Source organism: Antechinus flavipes, chromosome 4 (genome assembly GCF_016432865.1).
Source record: "Antechinus flavipes isolate AdamAnt ecotype Samford, QLD, Australia chromosome 4, AdamAnt_v2, whole genome shotgun sequence".
Classification (NCBI taxonomy): domain Eukaryota; kingdom Metazoa; phylum Chordata; class Mammalia; order Dasyuromorphia; family Dasyuridae; genus Antechinus; species Antechinus flavipes.
In genome coordinates this window covers 289,052,048-289,069,795 of record NC_067401.1, presented here as the reverse complement: position 1 = coordinate 289,069,795, position 17,748 = coordinate 289,052,048, and the positions used below count along the sequence as shown (strand labels likewise).

Below are 17,748 nucleotides of genomic sequence, written 5' to 3'. Positions count from 1 at the left end.
AGATCATTATATACTTCAACAACAACACTATTTAATGATCAATTCTGATGGATGTGGCCCTCTTCAACAATGAGATGAACCAAATGAGTTCTAATAGAGCAGTACTGAATTGAACCAGCTATACCCAGTGAAAGAACTCTGGGAAATGAGTATGAACCACTATATAGAATTCCCAATCTCTCTATATTTGTCCACCTGTATTTTTTATTTCCTTCAGAGGTTAATTGTACACTATTTCAAAGTCTGATTCTTTTTGTACAGCAAAATAACTGTATGAACATGTATACATATATTGTATTTAATTTATATTTTAACATATTTAACATGTATTGGTCAACCTGCCATCTTGGGGAAGGAGTGGGGGGAAGGAGGGGAAAAGTTGTAACAAAAGGCTTTGCTATTGTCAATGCTAAAAAGTTATTCATGCATATATCTTGTAAACAAGAAGCTATAGAAAAGAAATAAGGCTTTTATCAGAAGTCTTGAAGATAAAAATTTCCCCCAGTTTATTGCTTCCCTTCTAATTTTTTCAGCTTTGGTTTTGTTTGCACAAAATTTTTTTTAACATTGTAATCAAAATTATCCATTTTGTAATTAAAATTATCCATTTTGTATTTAATAAAGTTCTCAGGTTCTTCTTTGGCCACAAATTCCTTCCTTCTCCACAGATCTGAGAGGTAAACTATCCTTTGTTCTTTTAATTTGCTTATATCACTATGTCTAAATCATGAACTTATTTCCATCTTATCTTGGTAGAGGGTGTTAGGTATGGGTCAATGCCTAGTTTCTGCAGTAATAGTTTCCAATTTTCTCAGTAGTTTATTTGTCAAATAGTGAGCTCTTATCCCAAAAGCTGGGGTCAAACACTAGATTACTATATTCATTAACTTAGCTAGTACCAAATGGTTTTGGTGACCACTGCTTTACAATATAGTTTTGGGTCTGGCACAGCTAAGCCACCTTCATTTGCATTTTATTTCATTAATTCCCTTGAAATTCTTGATCTTTTGTTCTTCTAGATGAGTTTTGTTGTTTTATCTAGCTCTGTGAAGTAATTTCTTGGGAGTTTGATTGGTATGGCATTGAATAAATAGATTAATTTAGGTAGTATTGTCATTTTCATTATATTAGCTCAGCCAACCCATGAGCACTTAATATTTTTCCAAGAAATTAGATCTGACTTTATTTGTGTGGAAAATGTTTTGTAATTGTGTTCATATAATTCCTGATATTATAATATCTATAATTATTTTAAATGGAATTTTTCTTTGTGTCTCTTGCTGCTGGACTTTGTTGGTAATATATAAAAATGCTGATGATTTATGTGGATTTCTTTTGTATCCTGCAATTTTGCTAACGTTATCATTGTTTCTATTAGTTTTTTTATCTAAGTATACCATCATATCATCTTCAAAAAGTGATAATTTGGTTTCCTTCTTATCTCTTCTAACTCTTTTAATTTCTTTTTTCTTCTTTTATTGCTAAAGCTAACATTTCTAATACAATGTTGAATAGTAACGGTAATAATGGGCAACCTTGTTTCACCTCTATTCTTATTGGGAATGGTTTTAGTTTGTCCCCATTTTATCTTATGCTTGCTAATGGTTTTAAATAGATGCTACTGATCATTTCAAGGAAAACTCCATTTATTCCTATAATCTCTAGCTTTTTTTTTAATAGGAATGGGTATTGAATTTTATCAAATGCTTTGTCTGCATCTCATCTGCATGAGATAATCATATGATTTTTGTTAGTTTAGTTATTAATATGGTCAATTATGCTAATGGTTTTCCTAACATTGAACCAGCCCTGCATTCCTGATATAAATCCTACTTGATCATGTTATATTACCCTGGGGATAACTTGCTGTAATCTCTTTGCTAATATTTTATTTAAGATTTTTGTATCAATATTAATTAAGGAAATTGGTCTATAATTTGCTTTCTGTTTTGATCTTACCTGATTTAGGTATCAGCACCATGTCTGTGTCATATTAAGAATTTAGTAGGATTCCTTTTTTCCTTATTTTTCCAAACAGTTTGCATAATATTGGAATTAATTGTTCCTTAAATATTTGGTAGATTCAGTTTCAATTGATCAAGGATGGACAGAAGCAGCTACACCCAAAGAAAGGACACTGGGAAATGAATATAAACTGCTTGCATTTTTGTTTTTCTTCCCGGGTTATTTATACCTTCTGAATCCAATTCTCCCTGTGCAACAAGAGAACTGTTCAGTTCTCACACATATATTGTATCTAGGATATACTATAACCTATTTAACATGTAAAGGACTGCTTGCCATCTGGGGGAGGGGGTGGAGGGAGGGAGGGAGGAGAAAAATTGGAACAGAAGCGAGTGCAAGGGATAATGCTATAAAAAATTACCCTGGCATAGGTTCTATCAATAAAAAGTTATTAAAAAAAAACAAATAAATATTTGGTAGAATTCATATGTAAATCCATCTGGCCTTGGAGCTATTTTTTTAAGGAGTTGATTAATAGCTTGTTCAATTTCTTTTTCTAGAACGGAACTATTTAAGTAATTTGTTTTCTCCTCTGTTAATCTGGGCAATCTATATTATTATAAATATTCATTCATTTCACTTCGATTTTCATACTTATTGGCAAAATAGTTCCAAATTATTGCTCCATTTTCCTCTTCATTTGTGGAAAGTTCATCCTTTTCATTTTTGATACTAATAATTTGATTTTCTTCTTTCCCTTTTCTGATAAAATTAACTAAAGTTTTATCTATTTTGTTGATTTTTTTTCATAAAACCAGCTCTTTTGTTTATTAGTTCAAAAGTTTTTTTTTTACTTTCAATTTTATCAATCTCCCCTTTTATTTTCAGAATTTCACATTTGGTATTGGGGTATTTAATTTGTTCTTATTCTAGTTTTTTTAGTTGCATGTCCAGTTTAATTTCTCTTTCTCTATTTTATGCAAGTAAGGAGCAGAAAGCTCTCTTTATCATTAAGACCATTGGAACTGGCCCGATGTATTCTTCTTTAATAAATTTTCTTTCATAACTTAAATTTCAATGACAAACGTGTTCTACCAGCACCTACCACACAAAAAGAGCCAAAAGACAACTACTGCCCTCAAGAATCTAATAGATTTGGGAGAGCGTAATTGTAAAATATTATAAAAATAGTGATGTGTTTGAGTGTAGGCACCAAATGATGAGATTGAGAACAATTGGCACAAAATGATGAACTTCAATAGCAATTCACATGTGAAAAATTCACCAAAGTACATTTATTTATAAGAAGAGGTTGCAGACTAAATGAAGAGATACCCCAGGAATGGTAAATATTAGAGTTAGGAGACCATATAGTTAGCAAGGAAGTGAGGTTTTAACTATTAACAATGGAAAAGGCATTTCCATTTCCAAATTAGACCAATTAGCTAATTAAAGGAAATATGCCATTAAGTGGGAATAAGACATTGACTGGCAAGCTTCATCCCAAAGGGATTGAGCACCCTAAAAAAGGTAGATATAACAAAGAAAAAGATGCTGTGAAGCATGAGGGAGGAGGTGAGGTGAAAGACACCACCAAGCAGGATACCATGGTGGGCTAACCCATAAGGGATTCAGCGAAGATGGGTAGGCCATGGTCTGCTTTATAGGGAAATTTAACCTCATAACTTGGCTTTCTATTGCATACACAAGGTGGGGTTACCTAACACTTCGACAGGAGGTGGGACTGGAAGGCTGAGCTTCTGATCCCCATAAGTGCTCCCCCCTGCTTGCCTCAGGGAGTAATCTTATCTGTACTTATGGCTTTCTCTGTTAACCCCACCTAGTTGCCCAACACTTCACCAGTAGTGAAATAGAAATCCACCAGCATGAAGTCAGCACTTAATAAATACTTGGTGACAAAACTTAATCTGTTATAGGAAAAGTTTCCAAGTAATTGAGGCTTCCCCAATGTGACTAAGTTACTAAATCATATCCCAAAGTGACTGACTTACTAAGTACTTACTAAGTAACTAAATGACTAAGGCTGCTTAGGGAGTTGATGGATTCCTCTTCAAAGACTTCAAGAAGATGTTTATTAGATACTTTGTGGGAGGCAATTCTTTATTGTTATTGTTCTTAATGATATAAACTCTAAACTTAATTGCTAAATTAATTCTAAAATAAAGGAGTAGATCCTTCTTTGTCTCAATGTTGAGAGGGCAAAACTCAATCTCCATTGTCTCAGTGTTGTGAAGCCCTCAGTTTTAATCAGTTCATCCTCTCTGAGATTGTCTTGATTGGAGAATCTTTAGATAATTCTGGGACTTACTCTGCCAGATTCCACCTAGCTCTTCCTTGATCCTTCCCTAACTTCTCCCCACTTCTTCCCTCCTTCCTCTCCTTACTCCTTAGATCCTGCTTCTAAGCCTGAGACACCTAAAAATCACGTTTCCCCAAAGCAAATTGATCATTCAGTATGACTGCCTTGTATAATTGTTTTTGTTTGAACTCCTGGGCTATTCATGTAAAATAAAATAACAAACTTTTGTTACTTGAAATGGGTGCCTATGACATTTCTTTATAATGTAAACCGAATCACTATTATATTATTTTTATAATATTCCTTTACAATTATGCTCTTCCAAATCTATTTTATATTATAACTCTCTAGTACCTCAATTATCATTTCACTTTCTAATATTTTATTTTCCCCCAATTACATGTAAAATAATTTTTAACATTTGTTTTTGCTTCTTACCCTCACCTCCCTTATTCTGCCCTCCCTTCTATCAGTACCCATTTTCTTATCCCTTTCCCCTTCTACTTATACTCTCCTTTCTATCAGCCTTCTCTCTACCTTTTCCCTTCCTACTTCCTATAGAATAAAATAAATTTCTATACCTAACTAAGGGTGTATATTATTTCCTCTTTGACCCAAATCTGATGAGATTATGGTTCAAAAAATGCTCATCCTCCTCCCTTCTTTTCCCCTACTGTAATAGGTTTTTTGTGATTTAACATTTGTTTTTAAAACTTTGAGATCTAGATTCTCTCTCTTTCTCCTTTCTGACTGCCCTCCCATCAAAAAGGCCCATATGAAATTATATAAAACATTTCCATAAAAATCAAGTAGTGAAAGAAAAAAATAGATCCCTCCCTTTCTCCCCCCCAAAAAAGCCCCTTAAAAATTTTTTTTAAGTGTGCTTCAATCTGTATTCAGACACAATCAGTTCTGTCTCTCGGTATGTCTTGGATCATTGTATTGCTGAAAATAAAGTAATTTACAGTTGATCATCTTAAAATATTGCTATTATTTTGTTTAGGGAATTCTTATTAAAGTTATCCCGAGTTAACCTGGAAGGTTTCTGAGGTCCTTTCCATCACAGATTCTATGCTTGTGAAAGTTTATATTTCAGAGAGAACAACTCAAAAATTCTGAGCAAAGAATTTCTACATACAAAAAAAAAAAAAAAAGCAGCGATCAAGAGTGGAGAGAGAAGAGTACAAAAATAGAATTATTTTTATTTTTATTTTTTTTGCTGAGGCAATTAGGTTTAAGTGACTTGCCTAGGGTCACACAAGTAGGAAGTGTTAAGTGTCTGAGGTCAAATTTGAACTGAGGTCCTCCTTTATTTCAGGGATAGTGATGTATCTGTTGCACCACCTAGCTGCCTCTAGAATTACTTTTTTAGGAGTCTCTAGATATATAGTGAAAGATGTGTAGCAGCAGGAAAGTGGGGGGGAGGCTCTTGATAAAAGTATGGATGTCACATTTCTTCTTGTATTTTGTTTCATGTATGTGCAAAAGATTGCTAAGTTCTGAGTAAATAAGTGGGTATGAACATTAAGGGAAAAAATCAAATGGAAGCTAATATTGAGGCTTCAAAGCCATGTATTAAACCTTTTATTTCAAGAAAAATTCATAAATGTAATGCACACTTGTATGAAAATTATACCAATCTTAATTCTCACAAATCCCAGCCTTGTTTCCTACAAGACACTGTAGGGAACCTGTCAGAGGAAACCCAGAGGAATCAGTTTCAGTGGATGTTTACCTCCCAGTCGCCTGTCCTTCATTGACTTTGCTGCCTCCAGCAAATAACTTATGTCACATTTATCAGTTGTCATTCTTATCTCTCAGTGACTGAAAGATTGGCTACTCTGCTATTACAGATTAATACTGGACTAAGTTTTTTATTGTATGCCTCATAAAATTGTTTAAAATGTTAATAGAACTTTACCTTTGGCAGCATATGGCTCCCTATTTTGTCTCTTGCTTGAAAGGATTGTTGATTTAAAGGTAACTGTAGCAGCAAATGTTTTGTGTGATGCAAGAACAATTGAATCCTGCTCCCACCTGGCCTTAGAACTTTACTTTTTAAAATTCCTAATATTTTCTTAGCTGGGTAAGATGAAGGGTTTGGCTAGATAATTTCTCTGAGCCCTATAAGCTACAAATCCTATGATCTTTCTGCTTATTTAGTTCATTTGGATTTCTTACCATAGTAAATGAATTGTATGTTTCTTCTGATCTCCCAGATGATCTAACACAATAGAAGTGACATACTGTCATTGGTTTTATGTCAAAGTGCAGGTCAGGTAACTGTTTGCTTCTTCACTATTCAACCTGGCCCCTCACAACATGCATTAGCACGTACATACACACATGTACACACAAATCTAGATTATGGGATTTAAGAACTGCAGCAACTATTTTAGGACAGATGTCTGGAATAGCAAGGAGAGGTAGTGGAAATGAGTACTGGAATAAGAAGCAGAAAACCTTAGTCTTACTTCAATTCTTAATATTCAGCTTCTTTACATTATTTTTGCATATTCTTTATATTTAGTTCAGCTCAAAGGCTGACTTTGGACAAATGACTTTACTTCTCTGAAGTTCAGTTTCCTTAAACTGAGGATGATGCCTATAAAATGGGCATCATAATATTTGTACTAACTGCTTCACAGGATTGTCATGGGGATTAAATAAGAGAATGTATGTAAAAGCATTTTGAAAGCTAGGAAACAGATTCCCCAAACTCTAGTGAATGTATTGTGAATTTGTGACTTCCTTGATTTGGATATTCCCTTCAGATCACAACCTTTTCATACCTGCCTGTCTTATGTGACTATTAACCATGTCTTTATCTACTCAAGCCAAGGTTCTACTGGACATGCTGGGGGTCTGCCTTGCATTCTATTCGCGTTGCATGGAAACCAATGTTGCAGCACACAAGACTGTTCATAGGCTGTCTGTCCCTCTTATAACAATCCTGATTCATATGGAGGATTAACAGTTTTTAAAACTGAAACTGGGAGAACATATGAAAAGTAGAAAAGTTCTGTGTAGATTTTCGTAACAGGTTTACTAATCCACAAATAACAAGTTTTAAATTTCAGTATATTTCTTAGTTTCTCAGCTGTTAAATGGTTTGTGTTCACGGTGGCTACAAATTCCTTTTGGTATTATCATTAATATCAAATCAGGAAAGCAGGTCTGCAATGAAGAAAAATAAAATGTTTATAAAGAGAATAAAAATGTTTTGTTCTTTATACAACATTTTGGATTGATCTATGTTATTATGTTCTTTTTTTTTTTGAGAAATAACTTTACCTGAACATATTTGGAATATATATCCATTTCTTATAATGGACAATTTTGTGTCTTTTGTGGAACACATTACTTCCTCCATTTCATCTACTTTTTTGTTCTTAAGAGAATTTATAAACAAATCCAGTTTCATGACTTAATTTTTAAAAATTTTATTGCATTGACCAAAGTTTCACATTTTTCCTCTGAAGTACATTAATCTTCAAATTGTTAAAAAGCTTATTTTGTTTTTGAAAAAAAGTTGCAAAATCTACAATCAATTGCATATAAAAATGGGTCACAAATCATACCCTTAAAAACAAAGTCATTAAAAATATGAAATAGCAAATATTAAACTACAGAGCATTGTAGGATCAAATTCAGCATATAATTCAAGCACAGAGTTCTATATTTAAACAACAATTATGTCCAAAATAGCATCCTATATAGGCAGTGAGAAAAGTAGGGATGCATCGCTATAGCACATACATGTAATATTAGTATTTAGTGATTTCCTATGGACAAATTTTCCTACTAATTTCAAGATATGTAGAATAAAACAAATCTTCAGATATTACAAAACAAGGCAATAACATAAAAACTTTGCATTATACAAGAAGTCTAAAATAAACAAAGTCAAAACTATTTTCTATTTGAATAATACTGCAGGGTTCTGTTTATCCTAGCTCTAGCCTTTGAGTTGAAAAGGCATAATTACAAAAATACACTTTTATCTAAGCCTGTTCTAAGCAAAGTTACACATTAGAGGCTGTAATGTTTGGTCTCATTAGCATCCTTAGGTTGAGAAGTTCTTGTTTTTCCCTTTCAGATACAACCTAGTAGTAATAGAAATAATTATATTAACTAGTTAAGTTTAATCATGAGGGCACAGATTTGGACCACCTGTCCTTTCTATGCCTATGGAATGGATAGACCACCTTTTACTTACTCATTGTTTGCATTAGGCAAAGGAAAGTGAGCTTCTGAAGGGCAGGGAATGTGTTTTGCTTTTCTTTGTTCCCCCAGAATCTCGCACACTGCTTAGTATAGCACAGAGTAGGTGCTTAATAAATGCTTATTGACTGACCCCCAAAGTGTGTGAGGCAACCCAAGGAATTAGACTGACAGCAACAATTGTCAGTGGGAGTGAAACAGCCAGCAATATTTCTTTGTAATCACTAACTTGAGAGTACTTGGAGGTACTGCTGACCATTCTTCTTAACTAGATGCAGTTACAATTAATTAAAGAGTCAAAGGACAGATGACAAATGACATTATCAATGGGAACTTAAACATAATAATGCAAATATACCTCCAGGCCCGGGGGTAAAACATATTTGTCCAAGTTTTGGGAATGAGTACTAAAGTATTTTTTTACTCCTTCTTGGAAATATTTTTTAAAGGGATGTAGAATGTTAAGGAAATCATTTCGTAAACACACAGTTATAAAGTACCTTTTTTCAACTTTAGTTTCATTAAAGTACCTAATTTGTACCCAAAATGTGCCAACTTTAGTTGGTATCCTGGCACAAGGCTTTTTTCTTGGCAATCATTCGAGTACAATTTGACTACAAAGAAAGATCATTCACTACTTTTTAAAATGTTCATGTAGTGATTCTGTATCTGAAGTTTAAAACCAATGAAAATTACATGTTTTATATATATATGTATACATATATATAAAATACAATACATAAAACTGGTAATATGCTTTGTGCTGAACCTTCTCAAGTCTAACAGGTGAGAATATACAACACAATATAATACAATACAATACAAAGATACACTTAATTAGAATGGTATTTTAAGCTTCACATGCTTAATTCTATAATACATAAAAGTAAAACATTTTGAAAGGAACATTAAGTTCAGCACCAAAAGTAATTTAATCTTTCTTTGGTGAAAAAAGTTGAACATTCGTAAGCCAAGAGCAAAGTGAGAACATGATCTGTAGGGATAGTTTTTCTGTTTTTGTCAAGAAATTCTTTAATAAAATATAATACTAATAATAAACATTGGGTCCCTGAAATAAACTGATGCCAACTTAGTTGTCATTAGATAGTCATTTGGATCTATCACTGACAAATTAGCACATGTACAAGAGGAATTTTTTAAAAGTCAGGAAAAGTATATAATAAAATTTTTGTTTAAATACTTCCACACATTAACAAACATTTGATAGATGCCCTCTTTATGTCCTATATACTCTGAGATTATATACTCTGAGATATTTACACAGAACTAATTTGATTTTAATAGTCATTTTAACAGATTTTAATAGTCATTTTCAGCAATATATGTTCTTACTAAAATTCAGTACTTTAAAGAAAACTTTATTTTTCCTATCCCATTCATAGTGAAAGATGAGAGGAATTCTATAATTGGATTAAGTAATGGTAATTCCATCTCCATAAATGCAACATGCTTACCAATTTTTTTAAAGGCACCAGGAATAAAAACTTTCTTTGCCATGATTCCTGGCCCACCTAGGAAAGGGATGATTGTTTCCCATAGGGAGACTCCAAAATGATCAATAAGGCACAACCATGGTCATTTACTTTCTATTTTCCTAGCAAGGATAACAAATTGTCAAATATAGCCTGGCACTAACAATCTTCTCATTGGCAATACATTTTTATAAATGAGTCATTACTATGTTATGTTCATTAATTAGCTCTCTTCTTCGGTTAATTTCAAAGGACATAGTAGTTGCTTGTCCCTATTTTCATTTGCCAAAATGGGTCAGTCACTAACACTCATAAAACATAGGGTACTGACAAAATGTGAAACTCTCTTTAAGAATCTCTTATATTGAAGTCAAATTTATGAAATAGCATCAGCTTGATTCTGTAAGCTGAGGTAGTCAATAATGATTGTCCATGATTATGTGCTAAGAAAACGTTACATTTAAGTCCAGATGGCTTTCTAAATTGGTTAGAAATAGCATTATAATGCACTAGTTAATCTTTTAGAAATGAAGGAAATCTACACTCTCTTCTAATGTTAAGTTTTTTAAAAAGAGGGATATCTCCAGAGGTGTGGTAACAGAAATTACAAAAGGGGAAATGTTAAAATTCCTTGATGAGATATATTTCTACTACCAAAAAAGCATATATACACATATATGTATAAAGAGGAAATTTACCATGTTTTTTGCAAAAACCAAACCTTATGTTTTATTTTATTTTTTTTGCTGAGACAATTGGGGTTAAGTGACTTGCCCAGGGTCACACAGCAAGGAAGTGTTAAGTGTCTGAGACTAGATTTGAACTCGGGTCGCACCACCTAGTTGCCCCTATATTTGATTTTCTAACAACTAAGTTTTAAATCAAATTTGCGCAACAAAAGTGTAACAGTGAATATTTTTATGGATATTTATTTTCACAGGAAGAGTTGTCTAACATTGTATGATTATGCAATTTGAATGCCAGCAATGAAAATAACTATGAACATTCCCTTTTGTTGCTGAAAGTATAAGACAAAAAAAACTTAGTTTCCTACAAAACATTAGCCTCTAATATTCATGAAATGTCAAGAAATGTGCACTATTTTGGCCAGAAGTGAATACAAACCTACAAATTGAAAATCAAATAGTCCCAATTATTGCTGTCAACATTGATGTTTCTGTCAGAAATATCCTAAATCTTCCAAAAATCGTCTTTACCAATACAACTGTTGAACTGAAAAGCAATACTAGTGATCACTTATCAAGCTACTAAGGTAGTGAAATTTCCCAAGATTGAGTACTATATTATGTTTTTAATTTTTTAAAAATGCAGATGATGCTTTTATGGTTGTTAATACTACTGCAGGGGAAACTCTAACATAGATACCACAATTCTTTCAAATTATATTGTAAATTCCTTTTTTGGAAAGTATTTTGTTTTAATCAACCAAGATCCACCTTTCAACCTTTTACTTCAACTCTAATTGAGAACATAAGAAAAACAAAAGCTATTCTAATATAACAATATCTGCCTCCAATTTGTATACCAGTAACACTGAAAGATCGAGTATTATAATTTACTATATTTTTTTAAAATTCAAAGTAACTTAAATTTCCATTTAATATTTTTTCTATTATGAAAGAGTTGCTAAAGTCTTAAGCCAATTTGTATATTTATAATTTATGCTTCTGAAAAATAAATGAGTTGATGTTTTACACTAGTATTACACTAAGATATCCATGCACTATGGAATGGAATTTAGCATAACTTTCATCTACTTGGTTGTTTATTCAAGGGAATTTAGTTAACCTATATAGTCAAAGCCCATCAAATGTGAAGCACTGAGTATACAAGATTATGGATCATAGAATTCCCTCGTTTTATATATTAGAAAATGATGGCCAAAAGTTTAAATGATACATTACCCAAGGTCACAGAGGTGTTCTAAAAAGTAGTAGAATTCAGATTTAAATTTGGACTCCAGCCACCTCTGATTTCAGATACTGTACTCTTTTACACCAGGCAACCTCTCAGTGTGGCTACAATGGGATATAATAATAGCTAGCTTTGATAGGAAATAAAAAGATTTGCCAGACACTTTACAAATATTTCATTTATCCTCACAATTCACAAAAGATACATTTTATAGATGAAGAACCTGAGATAGAAATTAAGTGACATAGGACAGGGTCATACAGCTAACACTGTGTCACCTAGCTTCCTGCTTTACTAGGCTGCCTTCATAAGAAAAATACAATGGGATATAATAACAAAAGGTGCTGTAGAAAAATATTTAGACCAAAGGCTTGTATTACGAAACTTTGAAACATTTAAAAATATTAATAAAATGCATTCTTTTATGGCCAACAAAAAACATGTTCACAATGTCATCCTTTCCCTAGACTATTTAATGGTTTATATTAGCCTAGCCATTCTTATCCTTTTCAATTTTCCATAAGTTAAATTTTGGAGTCCTCTAGCAAACTCTATCATGGTTGCATAATCCAAAGCTAGATCAGAAACCTCAAAATCTAAACAATGTTCATTATAAGGAAGGATAAACTAGTGGTCATTTTTGAAGGAAAAGAAGGAAAATAATCAATAGGAAAACATGTCAATAGAGGAAAGAAAGAGGTTTTGATGATTAAAAAAAAAAAAAATTCACCACCAGCTGCTTCATTGCTACTTAAGACATAGGTTATCTAAATCAAAGCTACTAAAAAAACTTTTAAAAACGCTTTCTAATGAGCTAAAAATATGAAGTCCACACAAATGTAGGAAATGCAATAGGGATAAAAAGGGAGTAATATATAGGAGTTCACAGCATTGCCAATAGAATTTAGAGATGGAAGAAACTGAAGAACATTTAAAACAGGAATTCTAAATCTTTGGTGTATCATGACCCTTTCTGGCAGTCTGCTGAAACCTCTGGATATCCTTTCAGAATAATATTTTTAAGTGAATAAAATAAAACACATAGGAGTACAAAAGAAACAAATTATATAGAAGGTCATAAAATATTTTTTTAAAAAGTTTATGGACTCACATTAAGAATCCAATCCAAGATAATCTTCTTATTTCTTAGATGACAAAATGATGGACGAGAGGTTAAATAACTGTCCAAAGATAACACACAACAGTAAAGCAGAGGTACCAAGCAGCAATTCAAATCTAGATCCTTGGAGATTCAGTCATTTTCCCCATTATAATATCCTGCCTCATTTACAAGCTAAATGAAGAATTTGCTTCCAAAAAAATCATTTACATATATTATTTTAAAATTTTAAGTTATTTCAAAACTAGATATAATAGGAAATTTTTCTATCAGGAATACACTAGTAATATAAATATGGAGTTACTTCTGAGGATAGGGACTGAATCTGTGACTTCATTAATCTAGGGAACTTCCTGGTGACCTCTATAAATGCAAGTAAGCCCTTTTCTGTAATTTATGCTTTTAAGAGGGTTGCCTAGTGTGCATAACCTATGTGAAATTGCTTGCTTTCTCACTTGGCCTGAGAGAGAGTACTGGGGGAAGAGGAGAGGAAAAAGAAGGCAGAGTAGAAAGCTGAGAATTTTGAATACAAAAATTTTAAGAAATTAATATTAAAAAAATGTTTACATGTAAATGGGGGAAATAAGTTTGTTTGTTTTTAAAAGTGTTTCCTGGATAATTGAAAAGTTAAGTTAAATTGTCCAGGGTTTGCAAATCTAGCATGTATCAGAGGCAGGAATTGAACTCACATCTTTCTGGCTTTGAAACTAGCTTGTAATTCAATGTCATTTTTACCTTAGACTTCTGAGAGTAAAGTAGGAAAAAAAAAAAAAACCCTATACCTAAAAAAATAGTCCCATTACTGATATTTTACACCAGCAATTTCTGAGATTTAAGGAGAAAGATATTTTAACTCTTAATCATACTTAGGTTAAGTCAAAGCTAATATTCAAAGGTTTTGTCAGTGGACATAAAAGGTTTCTCTAAATTTGGATAGATTGCATCTAATCAGCTTTATCTATTTATGGGAGAGTGTAATACAACATGTGAGTCATTTTTTGGTGATGAATAGAAATTAAAACTTGGGTAACTGTCATATCTGTGTTTCTAAAGATAGAAAAAAAAATTTTTACCTTTATTATGTATGCAAAAAAAAGTATGTAAGGTTATAAATCTTAAAATACTGCTGTTCAAGGAATGCTGCAATCATAATCCAGAGGTCCCAAAAGCTTATAGAAAATTTTCTAAAACTAAATGAAGGGATGACCATTTTCCTCCCAAGTGCCATTTATATTATATGTAAAAGAATTGATATACTTTGGCATCTACTATCCAGAAACTGGCCCTAGAGTCACTTTTTTGGGTAAAATTAAAGAACTTCTTTTCCTCATCTCCCAATATGATTTGAACATTTAAGTGCCCAATCAGAGAATGAAGAGGAAAAAAGACCAAAAAATTCTAGCGTTGGGCCTTTTTCTAAATGTGTCTGTACAAAATAAAATAAACAAAGCACAATAGGCCCCCTTGATGCAGTATATTATTCGTATCTCTTTAAAAATTATGATTTATTTTAAAGAAAATCCTAAAATAATCTCTTAGTTTGAAACTTTCATAAAGAATTTGTATCTATTTGTCATAACCTTTAACTTTCGGAGTCTTTATATCTCAGACCATTTATATCTTGGGGCTACTTTCTACATTTTCTTACACTTAATAAGTTGTTCCTTTAAAAATGTATCAGCTCTTATAATGATATAAAAATAGCTTTTGTTCTTTAGTGAACAATAACTTTTATCATACGTTGATAGCAATAAATTTTTTAAAAAACATTTAGCATTAATCCATGTTATACTTCCATTATAGTTAATGCTACTATATAAAAAATTATATATGTATATGCAATATACACACAAAGACACAACATTGCTGAAAACTTATTCTTTTTATTACAAACATTTAGATGATTTAGCTGTTTTGATAACATGGAAAATCGAAGAGGAGGAAAGTCCATTTCTTCAGGTTTTAGTCAACTGTTTCTCCAAAACTAGCCAAATTGTAAAATAGTGAAAGGTTTTGAATCTCATGTGGAGTGAATTTTTGCCTTTGCAGATATCTAATTACTTTGTAAAGACTGGCCAGTTTGGTATAATACTTTTTGGATTGTGCTCAAATCTTATGATAATTGGAAAATAAACTTTATGTTGGCAAAAATATGGTTGGTCTTGATTGTGTGTGTTTCTGTAGATCTTTCAAAAACATTTTTCAAGTAAAAAAAGTATCACTCCACATTGCCAAAGAAACAGGACATGAATAAAGAGATTGTTATTTTAAATGTAATTATGCATAATTATGAAATAGTTTTACCTATAAGCAGAGGGCAATATGAACAAAGGACATATGGTTGATTGTTTTAACTGAAATATAAAGACCTAGAGAAAAAATGAAAAATAAACCAGTATGTTTAACAGCATTTTGCATAAACATTATATTTGTAACTGAATAATTATAAAAGAATGAAAGTTTCATCTTAAATAACTAAGAGAATGCCATTATGCTGTAAATCATTTAAAATCCTATTAAAATAAAGTATTATAATTAATAAGTATGTATTTTGAATTTTCAAGTTGTCAGATAGTAAGTAAAATACTGCCAAAAAAAATAGAAGAAAACTACTCAATTTTCCACAAAACTTCAATTTACAACCACACCTCTTTCACCCAAAAGATAACAAATCGTCCACACAATTTATCATTCTTTCTGATAGTTCTAGCCATGTTTTTCTACTCTGAAAATACCTTCTTTGTACCTAAACTGAGAAGGGAAGAGAATTGGAACAATTTTCACTCTTCTGAATCCCTCTACCTATAAGACTTTCATTTCCTAATCCACTCCCTCCCCCAAGATGAGCAAATTTGAGGATTTAGAAAAAGATAGAGCCAAATCATACTTGAGAAAGGAAGAAATTCATTTGGCAAATACAGGCACAATCTTTCCAGGTGCACAAAAGCTATCTCTTAGGAAGATCTTAATGTATATCCAAAATTATTTGGATACAAATCTAGTATTTAACTACATCTTCAACATTAATTTGCAATGACTTAAACTAAACAAAAAATATAGACTAATCTTGAGGGTGAGGGGAAAAGGTTTTAATTTTGTTTTTAATGTGAATAAGTAATAAATTGCTGGCCAACTCTAAGAGACTTTTGATGAAGGGGATCATAAAGGTATTTTCACCTTTGTTGTTGTTGTTGTTTCCTTGTTTGTTTTTTCCTTGCATTTTTAAAAATCGGATTTTTCTTGTGCAGCTTGAGAAATGTGGATATATGTTTAGCTGAATTACACATATTTATGACCTATATTGGATTACTTGCAATTTAGGGGAGGAGGAAGGTAGAGAGGGAGAAAAATATGAACACAAGGTTTTGTAAAGGTGAATATTGAAAAACTATATTTGCATGTATTTTGAAAAATAAAGATACTATTTTTAAAAAGTGATAACTTATTTTAGCATTAGCATTTAGCATTTTAGCATTTTGTTTTTAGGGCATAGGTGGCAGGAATGTTAATAGAAAGGGAACTAAGACAGACATTGAATTTTTTTTTTTTCACACAGTTATGGGAATGTAAAATTGTTTGACAAATGATTTCAAGTCACAAACAGACCCATTACATTCATAGACAAGACTTTAAGCAATTAGTTCTATTAGAAATGGAAACTGCATGAAGATAAGATTTTTGTCTATTTGTGCGTACAACTGCAGCTTGGTGCATGCTTAACATGCCTCTAAAGAAAATAATCACCTTTTTGGACGTAGTAGACCCAGAATAGCAAAAGAATTTAAAATACAAGTTAGCAAGTTCTCTCTAATTCATTCTATTGTACTTAGGGTTGTGATTTCAAATCTTCTGTTAATTTGGGTTGGGAGTTTATTTTTTTAGACCCTGCAAATTACAGGCCATTCAAGTGTTAAAACACACTGTAGGCATACAGTGAGGAATATAAAAGAAATGGCTGAATTCTGCACCACTTTGTTTGTAAGAGCACTGGTGATATTTGTGCCTTACATATTTAGTGTGCATACATTTCAGCTCTTGCCCCATTAAAGGCCTCTTTTGGCTCAAAAACAGGAATTCACACTGGAAGAAGTTCGGGAATATGAACACATTTCATAACTTATCAGCAGCAAAGCATAGAATTTAAGTATCAATCTTCCGGGGAAGGCTAAGATCTATGCTTTATTTTTCTTAATTATTTAACATAGCACAAGAAGTTAAAAACAGAGATACCAGAACTGATCAGTACCATAGTTTAGAGACCAAAAAAGATTTCTGGTCCTAATCAGACTGCAACCCTTCAGTCTAGCTTGAGGTATTTTATAATCTTTATACATGCTAAGTAGCTTCCACAATTTCCAGAATTTGATTTTCTTGTGAGAAGCCTAAATTTTTCTCATAGACAATTGTGATTTGATTTTATGTCTTTTTTTCCCTCAGTACCAAAGTTCTTGCCCTAGGTCTCAGAAATGTCAGAAAGCTATTATTCAATGTTAAGAAAGGATACTTGCTAGGTAATGATCTTGTTTTACCATTCTAGTGTTATTCCTATAATGCTATTTTTTTTTTAAATTTCCAATTCATAAAAAAGAAAACTTGCTGTAACTTTGGAAAGCAAGTCCAGTCTGACAGAAGCCCAGAGCATTACAAAACAGGATCAGAGTCTTTATTTATCCCTGATGAACTCGGGAGTA

The 17,748-nt window shown here is 32.1% G+C and overlaps 1 protein-coding gene across 1 annotated transcript in view; it reads right to left on the bottom strand.

The window, feature by feature from the left end:
- Positions 1–7,712: 7,712 nt before the first annotated feature.
- Positions 7,713–17,748, bottom strand: part of SLC16A10 (solute carrier family 16 member 10) — a 112,792-nt gene continuing 102,756 nt past the window's right edge. The window contains 1 exon segment of the mRNA XM_051997547.1: positions 7,713–17,748. Within this exon segment, the coding sequence (XP_051853507.1) occupies positions 17,725–17,748 (24 nt within the window). The 3' untranslated portion in view covers positions 7,713–17,724.